General features: G+C 40.8%; 1 protein-coding gene across 8 annotated transcripts in view; it reads right to left on the bottom strand.

The window, feature by feature from the left end:
• Nucleotides 1-15,995, bottom strand: part of fat1a (FAT atypical cadherin 1a) — a 73,957-nt gene that overhangs the window by 17,801 nt on the left and 40,161 nt on the right. For all 8 annotated transcript variants that reach the window (XR_002276644.1, XR_002276643.1, XR_002276642.1 and 5 more), the window contains 6 exons: nucleotides 10,461-10,736; nucleotides 9,967-10,177; nucleotides 5,332-9,405; nucleotides 4,552-4,748; nucleotides 4,288-4,441; nucleotides 2,787-3,020 (listed from right to left, as the gene is read on the bottom strand). Coding sequence is in view for 5 of the 8 variants with exons in the window: in XM_020620787.1 (XP_020476443.1) it covers nucleotides 2,787-3,020; nucleotides 4,288-4,441; nucleotides 4,552-4,748; nucleotides 5,332-9,405; nucleotides 9,967-10,177; nucleotides 10,461-10,736 (5,146 nt within the window). In the remaining 3 variants the exon portion in view is untranslated. The remainder of the gene's footprint in view (nucleotides 1-2,786; nucleotides 3,021-4,287; nucleotides 4,442-4,551; nucleotides 4,749-5,331; nucleotides 9,406-9,966; nucleotides 10,178-10,460; nucleotides 10,737-15,995) is intronic.

Raw genomic sequence — 15,995 nt, 5'->3', positions numbered from 1 at the left:
TGGGGGTGGGGGTGGGGGGGTGACTGTATGTTCATCTCAGTCCCATGACTAGAATTTTTTATATTAATAAACAGACCTGGAATGCTAAGTCAATTGGCAGAAAATTAACTTATTTGAAATATTTGTTGTCATTTATTATAGTGACCTGAATGTCTTTGGGTTTTGGACTTGTGTTTGACTAAAGCAACCAATGTGAATACATCACATCAGGCTATCGTTCATTATAATAGGCAAGGTTTTTTTTTTACAATTATATAGACAAAAAAGATTAATCTGATTAATCAAGAAAATAATTGGCTGATTAATCAATGTTAAAAATAATCCTTAGTTACATCTCTATATTAAAAACAATGCTGTCCACAACATTTATTTTTGTAAATCTCTGTAATACTGCTAAAAGCAAATATGCTAACTGCAAAGCAATTTTTAAAGCATGACAGAGAGATTTACATTTTGTGGACAGCTGCTACTTTAAAGAAATCCTTCTCAGTAGTTTTTGAGGCAAGACTGTCAAGAACATGCACGAATGTGGCAAAGCACACACAAATTTCCCCAACATGGAGCAACATAAAAACAGAATGAAGAAAATAACTGCAAAGCCAAGCAGAGGGCAAAGAAAGACATTTGGATCCATGCAGAGTGATAAAGGAATAAACAGAATTAAAGTAGGAATGTGTGCTCGCATGACTTTAGTTTATCACAGATTGAGGGCACAAGTCTAGGTCTGTTTGTCTGCCTGCTTCATAACTATTCCATACTGATAAGTACTGGCTCTCTGAGATTGCAACAGTGGGCTGAATTGAGAAGCAGCAATGTGGACAAGTATCAAACATCTTCAAGCCAAGTGGGTATGTGGATCATAGCAACCAGCACCCAGTGCCAAGAATGGGTCCTCACAGATATATGCAGAGTCAAATATCAATGGAAGATAAATCGACTATTTTCTCTTAGCACAAGCCTTACATTAGGCTTCACACTGGGATGGTTGGCTACAAAGACCGATGACTGAAGTGTGAGTGAACTGGGTCAAAGCTACAATGTTTTTCTTGTACACTCTGCTTGTGTGTTTGGGAACTGCCAGCTGCGCTTCAAGCTTGAACCTGAATGGGAAATGCTAGGCAGAAACACAGAGAAAAGTTACTCATGATATGTGTGTGTGAGAGAAATATTAATCAAACCCCCCCTTTGCCTTCAACTCTAAATAATTATTGCTCCTGGCTAAACTGCAGGGGATCTCCATCTTCCCCACCCCTCAATGAAGGACCTTTATTCTTGATATTCAAAATATGAAGCAAATTTTGTGCCAGCAGAGCCTCGGGGAAAACATCTTAATACCTTTCTCTTTACCATTTAACTGATTTTTGTGAGGAACCCAATTCTAGCATCTTTTTCATTCTGCCAGCTGCCAGTCTAACCAAAATGAGGTAACAAAAATGCATCAATTCTCTGACAGACTGAAATGGTTCTTGAAGCTAGAATGGCCTGCTGCACTAAACTAAAGGTGTAATCTAGAACCACAGATCCAAAAACCTCCTGGATAAAGTCTCAAGGAGCTTAAATGAATGTTTAACTGCACTATTTAAGTTTCCAATATTATAAATGTTCAAACCTCTCAGTGGCTTTCTGAAAGGTGAAGATGCCTATGATAGAGTAAATATGCAGCCCTGTGGATTTGCACCAGACAGTTGGAAAATTGCTATCATCCCTATTGAGAATTCATTCTGAAGTGAGAAGAATTTCATTAGAGTGTAATGGAGCTTTTAATTTGAGGGGCTGATCATTCATGAAATTCCACATTTGTTATCCCTCCCTCTTGCCATTTAGCGTAACACAGTTGCACAATGGGAATATAGTAACCTGTGCACTGAGCCGACATACATATGCACACTGTATACCATAATGCTAAAAACCTTTTAAAAGGCGTGTTTTTCGGTCGTACGTGCCTGCTATTTTATTGTGACACTGAGTAATCCGCTGGGTTGCTGTTAATGGCATTTTAAGCATTTTAATGTACAGGCATTACCTTTTTATTGCATCAGCAGAAACTAAAACAGAACTGAAACAGGTTTACCCGAGAGCTCCCAGTGTCTCAAAGTTTATCTACAACATTCAGCTCTGCTGCTTTATTATTTGTTCAGTGCTCTGTTACAGAAATGTCAAAAACACCTACAATTTCATGTAATTAAAAGACTCCCCAAAGAGAAAAAATGCCCCTAAGATCAAGGTTTTAAGTACCCTATCATCAAACTCATGGTGTTGTGAAAACATTATTTTCAAAGTCATACACATCTTTGTCTTGTATGAGATTCTGAGGTAACTGTAATAAGCTCATATATAAGGCAGATGCAGGGGGTGTCTTTTTTGGCCTTTTCAAAACCAAACTCAAAAGAGCTGATGATCCATGTGCATCAGCTGATGAGGATGTTGACATTTTTGCCTGGGTTATATTCATGCAAATTAGCTGGAAACATTAAAAAGTCAGCAGGAGTGTTTTCAACCAACTCACAGCGCTAACATTAGCTATCAGCAAAATCAACAGCTGACATCTGGAAATAAGAAGCATGTGTTTGTCTACCTCTGTCTGAAATCAGGGGCCCACTGAAACAGATTTGCATGTTTGTTTCAAAAAGTACTAAGAACTTTGCATGGTAAATCTACCATAATATGCCATGAACAGAACGCTAACCAGAACAATAGACCTCTGAGGTAATCAAAGTAAATAATAATTACCTGGTAGAATTGACAAAAACTGACAGCTTCTAGTACAATTATAATTATTTACTCACCAGTGTCAATATCACTTGCCAGCAGTTTTGCCACATAGGTGCCCATCTCTGTGTTCTCAAAGACCGTAGTGGTGTAGGGATCAGATGAAAACTGTGGTGGGTTGTCGTTGACGTCTTCCACAGTGATGTGGACATCAGCCTCACAGTACCGACCTCCTCCATCCACTGCCCGCACTTTGAACCTGTGCTCATGCTGCTCCTCTCGGTCCAGGGTCTGCAAGGTCTTCAACTCCCCTGAGGGTGAGACAAAACTAGATTGAGCAAAAAATGCAAACTCAAAAACATACACTCTTCAGGGGAGTAGAAGGATGTCATTTGGGATTAAAAAAGCCACTCCATTTACAGACAAACAAAAACTGGTGTAAGCAACTAATTAAGGACACACCGTGTATGCTCTAAAGCACTGCAACACCTACTGCCTACTGTCCAGGTAAAAAGCATGCACACAACTAATGGCTTTCAAGATGGAAGAAAGAGGAATAAATAAGGAAGAAGAGAAAGGCAAAGAGAGTGGTGTGATGAGGGAAAACATCCGAGTTGGCAGCTAAGAGCAGCTTGGAAGTGTCCTGGGATATAAAGCAGCCAACCTCTTTGGAAAACTTTAGAGACTCTTGGCGGTTCTCAGCTACAATATTCCTACTTGTTTGCACTAAAAAAACAATTCCTCTCCATAACAGAGCACTACTGCTGGAAACTCGATACTGGCATCTCAAATACAGCTGGATGGCATTGTTGTCTACTTTGTTGTCAGTTTCACAATTTTGCACTTATCACATTGTATAGCTGTTCAAAGCTACTGGCCTGGTCTGTTTTGTCATTTAAAACTTTACATTTATTCTAAAAACAGGTTGCCGATGATTCACTTGTATTGTTTTTCTTTCCTCTTTTCTTTCTTTTCATCCCAGCAGCCAGATGGAGAGTCTGATTTAGAGGGTCTCCCCAAAGACGTTATTTGCAAGCAAGAAGTATAGCAGTCATAAATTCAATTTAAGTGTGCAACTCTATATTTTAGTGCCACTGTGGGTTTTTCAGTTGCCCTAGAGGGAAATGTTCTCGGCTCTTTGAAAATAAATAAGCAAATAACAACTGGGCACAAGAAAACTGGCTTACCACCGCCATGGCTGATAATGATTTGTACACACACAGAAACACAAATATAAAGACGCTAACATTCTCCAGAGTGGTCACAGTACTCAAATCTCGAGAGTGTAGAACGTAAGACGGCTGTCATACAGAGCTGTCTTTGTAATTTTGTGGCTCGAAGCATAAGGCCAAGAGAGTTTCATGAGAGACTTTAAGATGAACATCCCACATACTGCTTCGTAATCTTCAGAATAACAGCAACACAGTTTGACTGAAAGCTAACTCTGTGGCTATGGACACAAATAGCTTAAAGAAAAGACAAATCAAGCAAATAAACCATACTACTGAATAGTTCAGATCATGATTTTACAATGGCCACAGATCATCACACAGTACTACCATGAATACAGCTACGTACCTGTACCAGAGTCAATGAGGAACAATTCTGATCCAACACCCTGAAGCTCGTAAGAGATTTGGGCGTTTGAGCGGATGTCAGCATCTGTGGCAGAGACCTGCAAGATGAGCCTGCCGCTGGGGGAGTCTTCTGGGACACTCTCACTGTATAGAGACTAGGAGACAGATGGAGTGAGAAGAAACACTGAAGTGAATACAAGAAACAAAGGGCAAAACAAACTGAAATCAATCATTAAAGTAACAGTCAAGAAATAAATTACTTTACCTTTTCACATACAGGGCTGTTGTCATTGGCATCCAGCACCTTAACCTCCACAATGGCTTTGGCTGTGAAGATGCCATCACTGGCAGTGATGTTAAGGAGATAATTGTCCTTCTCTTCACGGTCCAGGGGCTTCCTGACAGAGACCTTCCATTCATTCTGAACATGTTCAATGGCAAACTGGCCGAGTGGGTCCCCTCCTGTTTGGTGTTAAAAATATACTGCTTTAGAACGACCAAGAATTCAGAAACAGGAAAACGGGAAGCAGCCTGTGTCATTAAATAGACGCAAAGATAAAGATCTGTCCTGAATTTTAAGCTGTGCCACTACATATCAATTAATATTCACTGAAATCATCATTTGAGTATTCATCACCATTACACAGAACAAATCTTTAGTTCTGAATCAAATATGTTTCGTATGCAAGCAGTCCAGCAAACCAAGCAACAACAGAAGGTGTCATTGTGAACTAATAATAGTGCCAGTTTCTAATATTTCTTTATATTTCCATACTTGGCATAGTTATTCACATTTGCTGATAAGCATCAGAGGAAGCATTTTTTTCAAAATCTATTTCAAAGCATTATTCAATTAATTATACATTTCTGCATTATTTGCCTAGAGCTTGGGATGATTAGGCAAGAACTCAGACTCCTAACGAATAATAGGACTGTGTAATAGTTTAAAAATTAGATATTATCATCATATTAAGTGGCATAAGTGAATAATCCCCTCTAAGCCTCTGTTTATGGAAAACCTTTACACAAAATAATAAGCACCCACCTGTGATGAAGTAGTTCACTTGTTTATTGATGTCCTCAGAATCATCATCTCTGGTGCTGAGGATAGCGATCACCCCACTGGGAGGAGGGTCATCTTCACTCACTGTGCCTTTGTAGATCTCTGCAGTGAAGTGGGGTGGATTGTCGTTGACATCAGCAACTGTTACCTCCACTCTGGTGCTTGTAACATGTTGGACTTTGTCACCTTGGTCTGTGGCTAGGATGGCAATTGTGTATTTGTTAATTTTTTCACGGTCTAGCTCTTTTAAGGTGGTCAACCATCCCGTTTCGCTGTTGACAGCAAAGAGCTCGGAGATCTCCTGCAAGTCCTGCTTGGGGTTAAGGCTGTAAACAACATGGCCATTGGTTCCAGAGTCTTGGTCAGTGGCTTTGACTTGGATCACTTGAGTCCCGCTTGGAAGATTTTCCACAACAACAGCCTCATAAGGGTCTGACTCAAAGACAGGCTTGTTGTCATTAATGTCTTTCACTTGGATGTTTACATTTACAGATGCAACTATCTCATAGTTCTCATGCTTGGTTTGGGCAAGCAAACTCAGCTGGTACCATTTGGTGGTCTCATGGTCGAGGTTTTTCTGAAGCTTCAAGGCTCCACTGTCTCTGTCTACAACAAAAACCTCATCTTCATTGCTCTCAGGAGTGTTTCCCTTTACAAGACTGTAGATGACTGGTTGCTCACTTTCTGCCTGAATCACATCAATCTCTGTGCCAATGGAAAGGTCCTCAGCAATTGTATAACGGTAATGTGGTTCAGAAAATTTGGGAATTGGGGTCTCTGGTGCAACAATCCTGATATACACCTGTACAACTGAAAATCTGGGTGGAGTCCCAGTATCCTTTGCCCTAACAAAGAATGCATAGAGCTCGTTTTCTAGACCAATGAGACTCTCTTTGGTGACAATGACTCCAGATGTTTGGTGGATTTCAAAGTTCTCCTCCACATTTTCAACATCTGCTTCGATGGAATACTCAATGTCAGCATTGCTTCCCTCATCCATGTCTGATGCAGCAATTTTAACCACAGAGGTTCCCCTTGGTACATCTGACAAAATAGTGGCTTTGTACTCAGCTGCCCTAAAGTGTGGGGCATTGTCATTGACATCTGTGAGAATGACATTGACGATACAAAAGCCTACTTTCCCACCACCATCCTTAGCTATAAGAGAAATAGGAATAACTTTCTCAATGGGATTCTCATGATCAAGGCTCTCTAGAGTGAAAATCTCCCCATTTTCATTGACGGAGAACCTGTCTTTTGCAAAGTCATTGACAATCTGGTAAGTTATTTGCCCATAAATCCCTTCATCATCATCCGTCGCCTTTGCTTCTGCTACCAAGGTACCAACAGGTGAGTTTTCAACAAGCTCTACCACATAGTCCACCTGAGAGAAGGTGGGGTTGTGGAAGTTGGCACCAATAACTGTGACCTTGACAAGAGATGAGTTTCTGAATACACCATCAGATGCTGATACATTGAGGTTGTAAAAAGGTTGCATATGTGGCCTGCGGTGGTTGGAAATGACAATGGCACCTGTGTGTTTGTCTATGGCAAAATTCTGCTCTTCATTTCCAGAAATAATTGAGAACTCCAACTTATTCAAGTCTGAGCTGTCAGCATCTGATGCTTGGACTTGGGTGATGAAATGTCCACGAGGGGCCAACTCGCTAATAGTAGTTTTGTAAGTGCACTCTGTAAAAGTTGGAGCATTGTCATTTAGGTCGGTAACATCTACTGTCACAATTACATCACTGGAGAGGGCTGGAATGCCTCCGTCCACTACACGGACTCTCAGTTTGTGCTGCTGGATCTCCTCATGATCAAGTATTTGAGCTGTATAGATTATGCCTGTGTCACGATCGATGGTGAAATAATCTGAGCTCTTTGTCTTTTCCTCAATCAACTGAAAGAATACTTGTTGATTATTACCAGTATCAGAATCCTTGACATCAACCTGCAAAACTGATGTACCAATGACAGAAGCCTCAGAAATATTGCTATAGTAAGACTTCGACAAGAACAGAGGGGCGTTATCATTTACATCTTCCAGTACAATATCAACAAACACCTCTGAGTGTGCTCCAGTTAGAGAGTCTGTGGCTCTTACATTTAATTTATAAGCAGGGCGTGTCTCAAAGTCCAAGGGCTGAATTACATGAATAACACCTGTGTTAAAATCAATTGAGAATTGCTCGAAAGGATCGCCTTCAGAAATAGTGTACACAGTGCGGGGGCCTTCAGAATCACTGGCCTGTACATGAAGCACAGGTGTGTGTAATTGAATGTTTTCAGGGATTTCAATGCTGTAAAAAGGCCTCTCAAATACAGGCATTGCTTTGTTCACCACTCTTACTGGCACTTCTGCTTCAGCTGAGAGAGCTGGCTCTCCATTGTCCTTTGCCATGACAACAATAACAAAGTCTGTGTTAAGCGATTCTTTCTCAAATTTCTTCTTGAGAGAGATTTCACCAGAGGGGCTAATTTGAAAGTGCTCCTGATGTTCCATCAGGTGATAACGAATATCTGCATTTGGACCCATGTCTTTGTCAACTGCCGTGACCTGTCGGATGACCTGTCCTTCCTCTGCATCCATCTGGACCAGGGCATGATAGGGCAGATTCACAAACATAGGTTTGTTGTCATTCACATCTTCTACTGTCACGGTTACTAAAACATGAGCCTCATCTTCAGATTTGTCCTCTCTAGTGACCACAACAACAACATCAAATGTGTCCTGTTCCTCGCGATCAAATGGAATTCCAGTAGTTGAGATTACTCCAGATGTGCGACTGATTTCAAACCTGCTGTCAGGATTCAAAATTTTATAGAACAATGGCTCATTCACCTGGCTCCCAACAGTAGCAATGACTGCTAGTGTTTTCTTCTCAGAAGAGTTTTCTTGGACATAAGCTTTGTAGGATTCCTGGGTGAACCTCAGTCTGTTCTCCTTGTTTTCCTTTACAGTAATCTTCACTGTAGCTACAGTGGCAAATCTGCCATCTGACACCCTAACCTTCAGTTCATATCGGCTCCTCAATTGTGTGACATTCTGAATCGAGATTATGCCTGTAATTGGATTCATTTTAAACTTATCACCAATGTTTCCTTCAGTGATGGAGAAGAGCAGTTTAGAGTTAGACCCGGAATCTGAATCTGTGGCACTAATTTTAATGACTTCCACCTCTTTGTATGTTGGCACTATGACAATTGCCTCATACACTTCCTGGCTGAAAACTGGTGAACAGTCATTAACATCAATGACTTCAATGGTCACATTGGCTGCCTTCTCTGCAAACAGACGTGGCATTCCTAGATCATGGACCTGGACTGTGAAGTGGAAAACACTCCTCTGTTCATAATCCAAAGCTGTTGTTATTCTGATTGCTCCAGTGCTCGAGTCAATGGCGAAATAGTTATGTGCAAAAGGTTCAACAATTTGATAGATGAGCATTGCATTCTGATCACAGTCAGCATCAGTGGCACCAATGACAAAAGGAGTGTTTTCATGTGTCAGAACAACGCTGTTTACAGGAGCCGACTCACTGATTACTCCTTTGTATTCCCTCTGGAGAAAGATCGGGGCATTGTCATTTTCATCCTTAAGATGAATCAGAAGTGTTGTGTTGCTTGCAAGTCCGGCCATGTTGGTGCCCTGTATGATGAGTTTGTATTGAGAGGTGGTCTCATAATCTAAAGCTCTCTGGCTCACAACCACTCCAGAGTTTGGGTTTAAATCAAATGCATTGTTGATGTTGCCACCTTTTATCTGATAGAAAACAGATGATTGGCTGATGGCTGTGACCAAGCTCACAAAACTTCCTGGATGGGCTGATTCACTGATGTCTGCAGAGAACTCCTTTTCAGTGAATCGGGGGGCTGCATTGTCAGAAACTGTTACCACAATGTGTACAGTGGCTGTAGTTGACAGTGGAGGTATTCCCTTATCAGATGCCTTGACAATGAGTTCAAACATGTGCTTGCTGCTGCGATCAAGCTCTTTGGCTACAGTAATTGTCCCAAGAACAGGGTCGATGGCAAATGAGTTTGCAACGTTACCTGTAGACAAGATAAAAGATTGTGTTCATGTGGCTGGATGAAGTCTGGGAACTAATGCAGAATATACATGAAAACCCAAAAACTTCATTTTGCTATGTGTTGTACCAGGACAATGTGTTTAATGAACGTTTGAAATAAAAATTCTAAATGTTTCCCTCTTTCAACATTAGTCAGCAATGGTGTCTTCAATTTGCAGCCCTCAACTTGACTCAAATAAACAATCTACAATACAATTGCATTAAGTCATCTCAGCTATTTCAAATATGTATGTATTCAAACAAAAACCTAATCTGTGCATGAAAAAGTTATTGTAGGAGAAAACCACTGGGGGAAATGCCCTTCTCCTACACATGTGGAGATCCTCTAGACAAAGCCTTCAATATTCCCTTAGTCTGTAAAGTATTCCATTCATGATCAAGATCCAGTGGGCAGCAGGACTCCAAATGACGCATTCATTACTTAGGAGCTGATCTCATTTCTATTATTTTACAATGAAGGCTTTGTGCTATTAAAAAAACTAGGGAAACTATTGCTCAGCATTGCATCTTTGCAGGCATTTACCTGATTCAATGCTGTAGGCAACCTCTGCATTGTAACCCCTGTCTTTGTCCAAAGCTGTGACCTGGAGCACAGCTGAGCCAACAGCAGCAGATTCAAACACACGACCAGAGTAAGGTGTGCCTATAAACCATGGTGCATTGTCATTGGTATCATCCACGTTGACAATCACACGTGCAAGGTTTCTCTTTACTGGGATGTCCTGGTCTCGAACCTAAAGAAGAGAAATTTAGAAAGGGAAGCAGGAAGAAAAGGAAAAAACACAGTGACAGACAAGAGTATGAGAGCCCTCAAGGCATAATTAATTCCCGAACAGCAGTATAATAAAACAACAAATTAATCATATTTTTTAAAGCATAGAAACAAACAAGCTCTTCTTAATTTTATGGGTATTTCATTTTCCAGTGACACAAACAATTCCCCCAAAAAACTCTATTAAACCAAAACATAAAATATATAAAACTACTGTTACACTGGCAATGTTCATTGATTCATACCATGACAGTGAGAATGTGATGATGCATAGCCTCATGGTCGAGTCGCTCAGCAGTGTACAGGATGCCTGTTCCTGGGTCTAGTCGGAACTTCCTCAGGCTCACGGGATCGGTGCTGCTCAGGAGCGTAAAGGTCAGTTTGTTCTTATCGTCTCTGTCCACAGCACTGATCTGCAAGACCTCGGTCCCTGCTGGTTTGTCCTCAGGGACATTCACAACATACGCCTGCTGGGAAAACTGTGGCCGGTGATTGTTGGTGTCAATTACACGGATAAGTACCTATAAGAGAAAAATAAATTGTGAAGAATATTCATATTAGCATTAAATGCAAACATAAATTATACACTTCAACAACTCACTTATAAGCAGTGACAGTGTAAATTTACTTAACAGCTTTTAACAGACTAGTGTTTAGCAAACAATAAATGTTTCATTGCATAATTAAAAATAAGTCCAACACACTCTAATGGTCAAAATTAAGTGTTCCTGTTATCTTCATATTCGGTCTCTTTCATCAGCGCACAAAATAAACCTTACAAAACCTTCACCACACACTCTTCTGTAATAAACAGTGTTGTGCAGATATGGAAAAAAATCAATACATTTGATTGCAAAAGCAATATTTTAACTGATTGGCCAAGAGATGCTGCTAACAGTGAAAACAAAAAAAGAACGATGAATACCACAGTGCATCTAAAGGAATTCAAGCTGAGGCAAAAGACGGGTGATTAAAACTGAGAGTACATGTGTGATAAACTGTGGAAAGGGAAAAAGATGTCTAGTGATAAAAACATGTTAATACGTTTTCAAGTAGTATAACTTTTAGGGTGGTTAAATGTCTATTTGTGTTACTGTTCTGTGGATTACGTAAATATTCTGCTAATCTATTCACAAAAAAAAACGGTTCAAGCTCCATTAAACAAAGGTCTACACATACACGCTTCTTGGTTTGGACAAAAAAAAATGCTGTGTTCTTTGCCCCACATACAACAAAGAGTCTAACATCCCCAGACTGTAAAATTCCACTGGGAGCATGTTTTATCAACACCAGCCACTCGTCTACTGAACTTCCGTCAGAGGATTATCGGGAGCTGTTGGAATGCCATCTCTGCTTCCCAGACCAGCGAGGGACTTCTACGGTTGCCAAACATGGGGAACAAAGGGATCAGCCCAGATCAGACACCTGCAAACCAGACACTAGGGGGTGATATCCTGTAAGGAAACAGGTGAAGCTGAGCTGTTCGGTGCAGAACAGTGACAGGGGACTATATTCACAAAAGCTCTGACCAGATGACAGCTCACTAACTGACCAACATTTGTCCAGTCTCAGCTCAACACAACTACCCATTGTTGTTTTTTTGTCATAATGTTGGCTGCTGAGCACTGTGAGCCTATATCAGAGACAAATATAGACTCAACCTGACAGAACTGATACAATTTCCAATCTGCTGTGTGCTGTGACACTGGCAAAGCTGCTGAGACTCACAGATGTCATCTTGCAGGGGAGCGCTGGAGTGCACGCTGTCTGCCAATGCAAGTTGGCTGTTTGCCACAAGTCATGTGTCATGAGCAACCCTTGTCCAATTGCTAATCAGGACACAGAATGTAGAATAAATACACTTTCTGAATCATACATCAGCCCTGAAAAAGCAAATCAGTGCACTTTTCAGGCTGATAATCCATCTCATTCCAAGTGTGTCCTCTCATGTCATGCCAGGCATCATACAGCAACATAACCCACCTTTTACACACACAGATGCACATGCATGTGCCCACACACACATACTCATAAAATATTCACCTCCACACACACATCCACACAAAGGCGCTGTCCAATGTGTCTCAATCTGGCCAGCGTCAGATAACACATCTTGTGAATAGTGAGTAAGGTGGCGCGGGCTGATAGCGCTGTCAAGAAGCAGAAACGAATGGAACCTGGTCAGTGGTATCCACATTTATCCACAATGTACTATTTCAGGTGGTTTAGAAAGCACACAAAAGGCCATTCACGCCCCCCACCCCCAGCCACCCCACATGCACACAAACTTGCCATTCCCTTTGCAAGAAGACTCTACAACACTTCAAAGGATCTTTGCCCCTAAACATCAAGCAGCATGATACAACCTGACTGCAGCAGAAATACTGGTGTAGAAGAAAAGTCTTAGTCTTTGTATAGGCCTTCCTCTGGGAACGCTGAGCAGGAACAAGACTGGGACTAAGACACAGACATGACAGATGGAAATACTAAAGGAAAAAGTGATGTGAGGGTGAGATGAGAGTAAGAAAGAGAAGTGACAGTGAGAAACCGAAGAAAGCTAAGAGAAATGGTCAAATATAGAAAACACAAGTTGTGTGTGAAAATGAAAGAAACACAAACAAAAGATGTGGCTGAAAAAAAAAAGTCCAGGAGAAAAAGTATTCTAGATACAAAAGTCAGCTTTGACACTGAAGGCAGGAAAACATAACGTGAACCATCCAGTGAGACACAGAGATAATGTGAACTGAGATAACACGAGACCAGAAGCAGATTGTGAGCAGAACAGCTTGAGGTACTTCTACACGGCCAAGGGAAGATGTCGTATAGCTGGAAATGGGGGAGGGAGGTTGGTCTACATGCAGAGGCTGCCTTATTGGCGCAGCTCCTAGCTATGAGGTGCCTAAGCTGGAATGTGGCACCTCTTATCTACATCAGCTGATGCTTCAGAGGCACCTTCAGAGAACTACAACTGTCAAATGGAAAGCATTTTCTGTAGTCTTCCCAGAGGGCAGAATCCTTCTTACTGATAACACCACTGAAGTCCCAGGTTGGTTGGATTTAAAACTCTTTTCAGTTTTCAGTTCACAGTTTGTCACTGTCATTTAAGAACAAAAGTGTGCTTAAGAGACCGCAAACAGAACAGCATCATCCGAATAATGAATCACCTTTTGTGTGGTTTCCAGTATAGGATACACAGGAGCTCTTATTGTGCTCATTGTCCTCCTGTGCCGTGTGCAGGAGAGGAAGCCCCCCTGCCAGGTGGCAGGTTCTGGGCAAAGGAAGGGCTCTGGCACCAAGCACTTGAACATGTTCCCAAAACAGGATTAACACAGCCCACTACCCACAGAGGTCCAGCTCTCTTGTTTGCGTTTTATTCTACGCAAACAGTATAATTATCGTCCCAGCATGCCTGGCCAATAAATGTGGAGATTTTTGAAAAACAGACAGGGGAAAAAAAATCAGAAAACAAGACAAAGAGGGTGGGACAGGGAGAGAGAGAGAGACAACAAAAAGGAAAAAGAAAAGACACATTCCAAGGAGAGAGAAAATAGGCCAACCCGTCTGCAGCACAGCTTCCATATGACTTTGATTTGAGGAATAGATAAGACCAACTTTCCGGCTTTCACAAAGTGCACAGCATGTGTGGTTGGGGGAAAAAAATCTTTATGTATCGCTTTAAACGCAAGCAACATATTACCCCCAAAGAAAACCAATTCACACTGACCAGCAAACAATGATTGACTTGTCTGTTTAAATTCTCTTTTACTATATCACTTATTTTCATTTAACATTACAAGCGCAGACAGAGAAACCTGACTACTCTACATAATCTTGTTTTTCATGTAATATCTCACAGATTATAATGGTTCTTCAAGTGTACAGATAGTCCTAGAGGTCAGTACTACTTGCTTTGTAGACCTACTTTGAGAAGAAAGTTTATCCACTTCACTGTGGTTTGACAGCATTTTCAAAACGTCAGCCCTATTGGTTGCACACAGTCACAAAAGAAATACAAATTCCAGCAAGAGGTATGTTTACAATTTCTATTAGATCCCCTCACTAACACAGCAAATACACTCAATGCCGAACAATGTTAGTAGCCAAAACACTCATATGGCTTTCCAGAAACATGCTGAAGCACACTGAATCCTAGACCTTGAGGACATTTAAGGTTTTCCCAAAAATGTGCTTGAGTCAGCCAACTGGTGCTACAGACACATCAAATATGTAATACAAAGTAATATGAAGCCAGATACTACACTAAAGACATGTTTTTCTTTCCAGGGTGATTTTCAAAACATGAAACCACCAATGAAAACACAAGTTAGTGGTTTTTCACAATGCTGCTGTGTGGAAAACTATCTGCAGTAACAGCGAGGTTCATTTTCAGGGATGTATTTGCTACTAGTCAACCAAAACTGGGTAACTGCTAATGTATCTGTCAGACACCTTTTTTGGCTCTCAGCATATCGCAGGTCTGTATCACTTAGTGTCATTTTTTGGAGCACACACATTCAGTTGACCTGTTCTCTCAACAGAAAACAGCTGGATGCACACTATCTTACACTCTAATAATAATAATAATAATATATACAAAAATATGCACAATCAAATGAACGAATAAAAACTTGTATATTAAAAGTTGTCAACACACTATCCGTTATGATGTGTACAGAAAAATTAGAGGTAGTGACTATAGTATGATGTTATAGTGAATCTACTCTGTGACATCATAAATACATCACAGTCCGGTGAACATCTAGTTATCTGAGAGTCTTTCCCACCACAATCTAAACTATGCTCCAGCTTAAAAAATATGAGGCAGTCTTTAAAATGTCTACAAATAAAATGTCACAACGTCATTGCATGTGGTACCATTTGAACCCGAAAATAATATAATCACGTAGAAAGTTAGGTTTTGTCCATTAAATGATTCCACATTTTCTTATTTGTACACTGCAATAAATCACTGCCTGTAATGTGAAAGGGTTGCCAATACGGTCGGCCCCACTGAGAATTAGACCTTTTCAACAGGTTAACCTTGAATGTGGGTAATTTGACTTAAAATGTCAGTGCATGCAGTATTGCTAAGAGGCTCTTAAGTAAGTGTCCGTTGCCAGGGCTTTTAGTGAAGTGCTTTAAGGGGAGAGAAAAATACATGCACTCCGAGGCAGTTTTTAAGGTTCTGCTCTAAAGTGAAGGACTTGCTGCTTCCATGGATGAGCTGCAAAATGCCAGTGAAGGCGGTGCTTCATCTAAGGCTCAGTGGAGCACAGCAGCCAGATGATGAAAGGCTTTATTCATACAGAGTGACAACAAATAGATTCTTTCTACAGTTCTCTGCAGCTCCGCTTTGAGGACAAAGGACAAAACATTTTCAGTGCTGCCATCCCATATGACCCAAATGACCATAAAAATGTTCAAAATCTCATGGACAAGGCATGATCATGTGAACAAAACCCAGAGACAACATGCATGCTTAAATCCTTTTGTCACTGGCAGGTCATTTGGTATCAGCTGGGGAACAAGATATATGCCTTTGCAAGATATATGCAACTGCTTCGGAAGTTTTTGGAAGATTGTTTTGTCTCATTAAAAGGGCATGCATCAGATCACATGATTTACAGTACCTTTCATCTTCTTTCAATTGTTTTAAACCATCTTTTTAGTTCATTTTGCAGTTTCCAGACTGTGGCATGTGCATACTAGTACATGAGTGTACTGCATACAGTATGAGTGTTATACTGTACATTTCAGAGCCCATTCAGAAAAGACAAATG

The sequence above is a fragment of the Monopterus albus genome, unplaced genomic scaffold (assembly GCF_001952655.1).
Source record: "Monopterus albus unplaced genomic scaffold, M_albus_1.0 scaffold247.1, whole genome shotgun sequence".
Lineage (NCBI taxonomy): Eukaryota > Metazoa > Chordata > Actinopteri > Synbranchiformes > Synbranchidae > Monopterus > Monopterus albus.
This window is presented reverse-complemented; position numbering and strand designations above follow the sequence as displayed.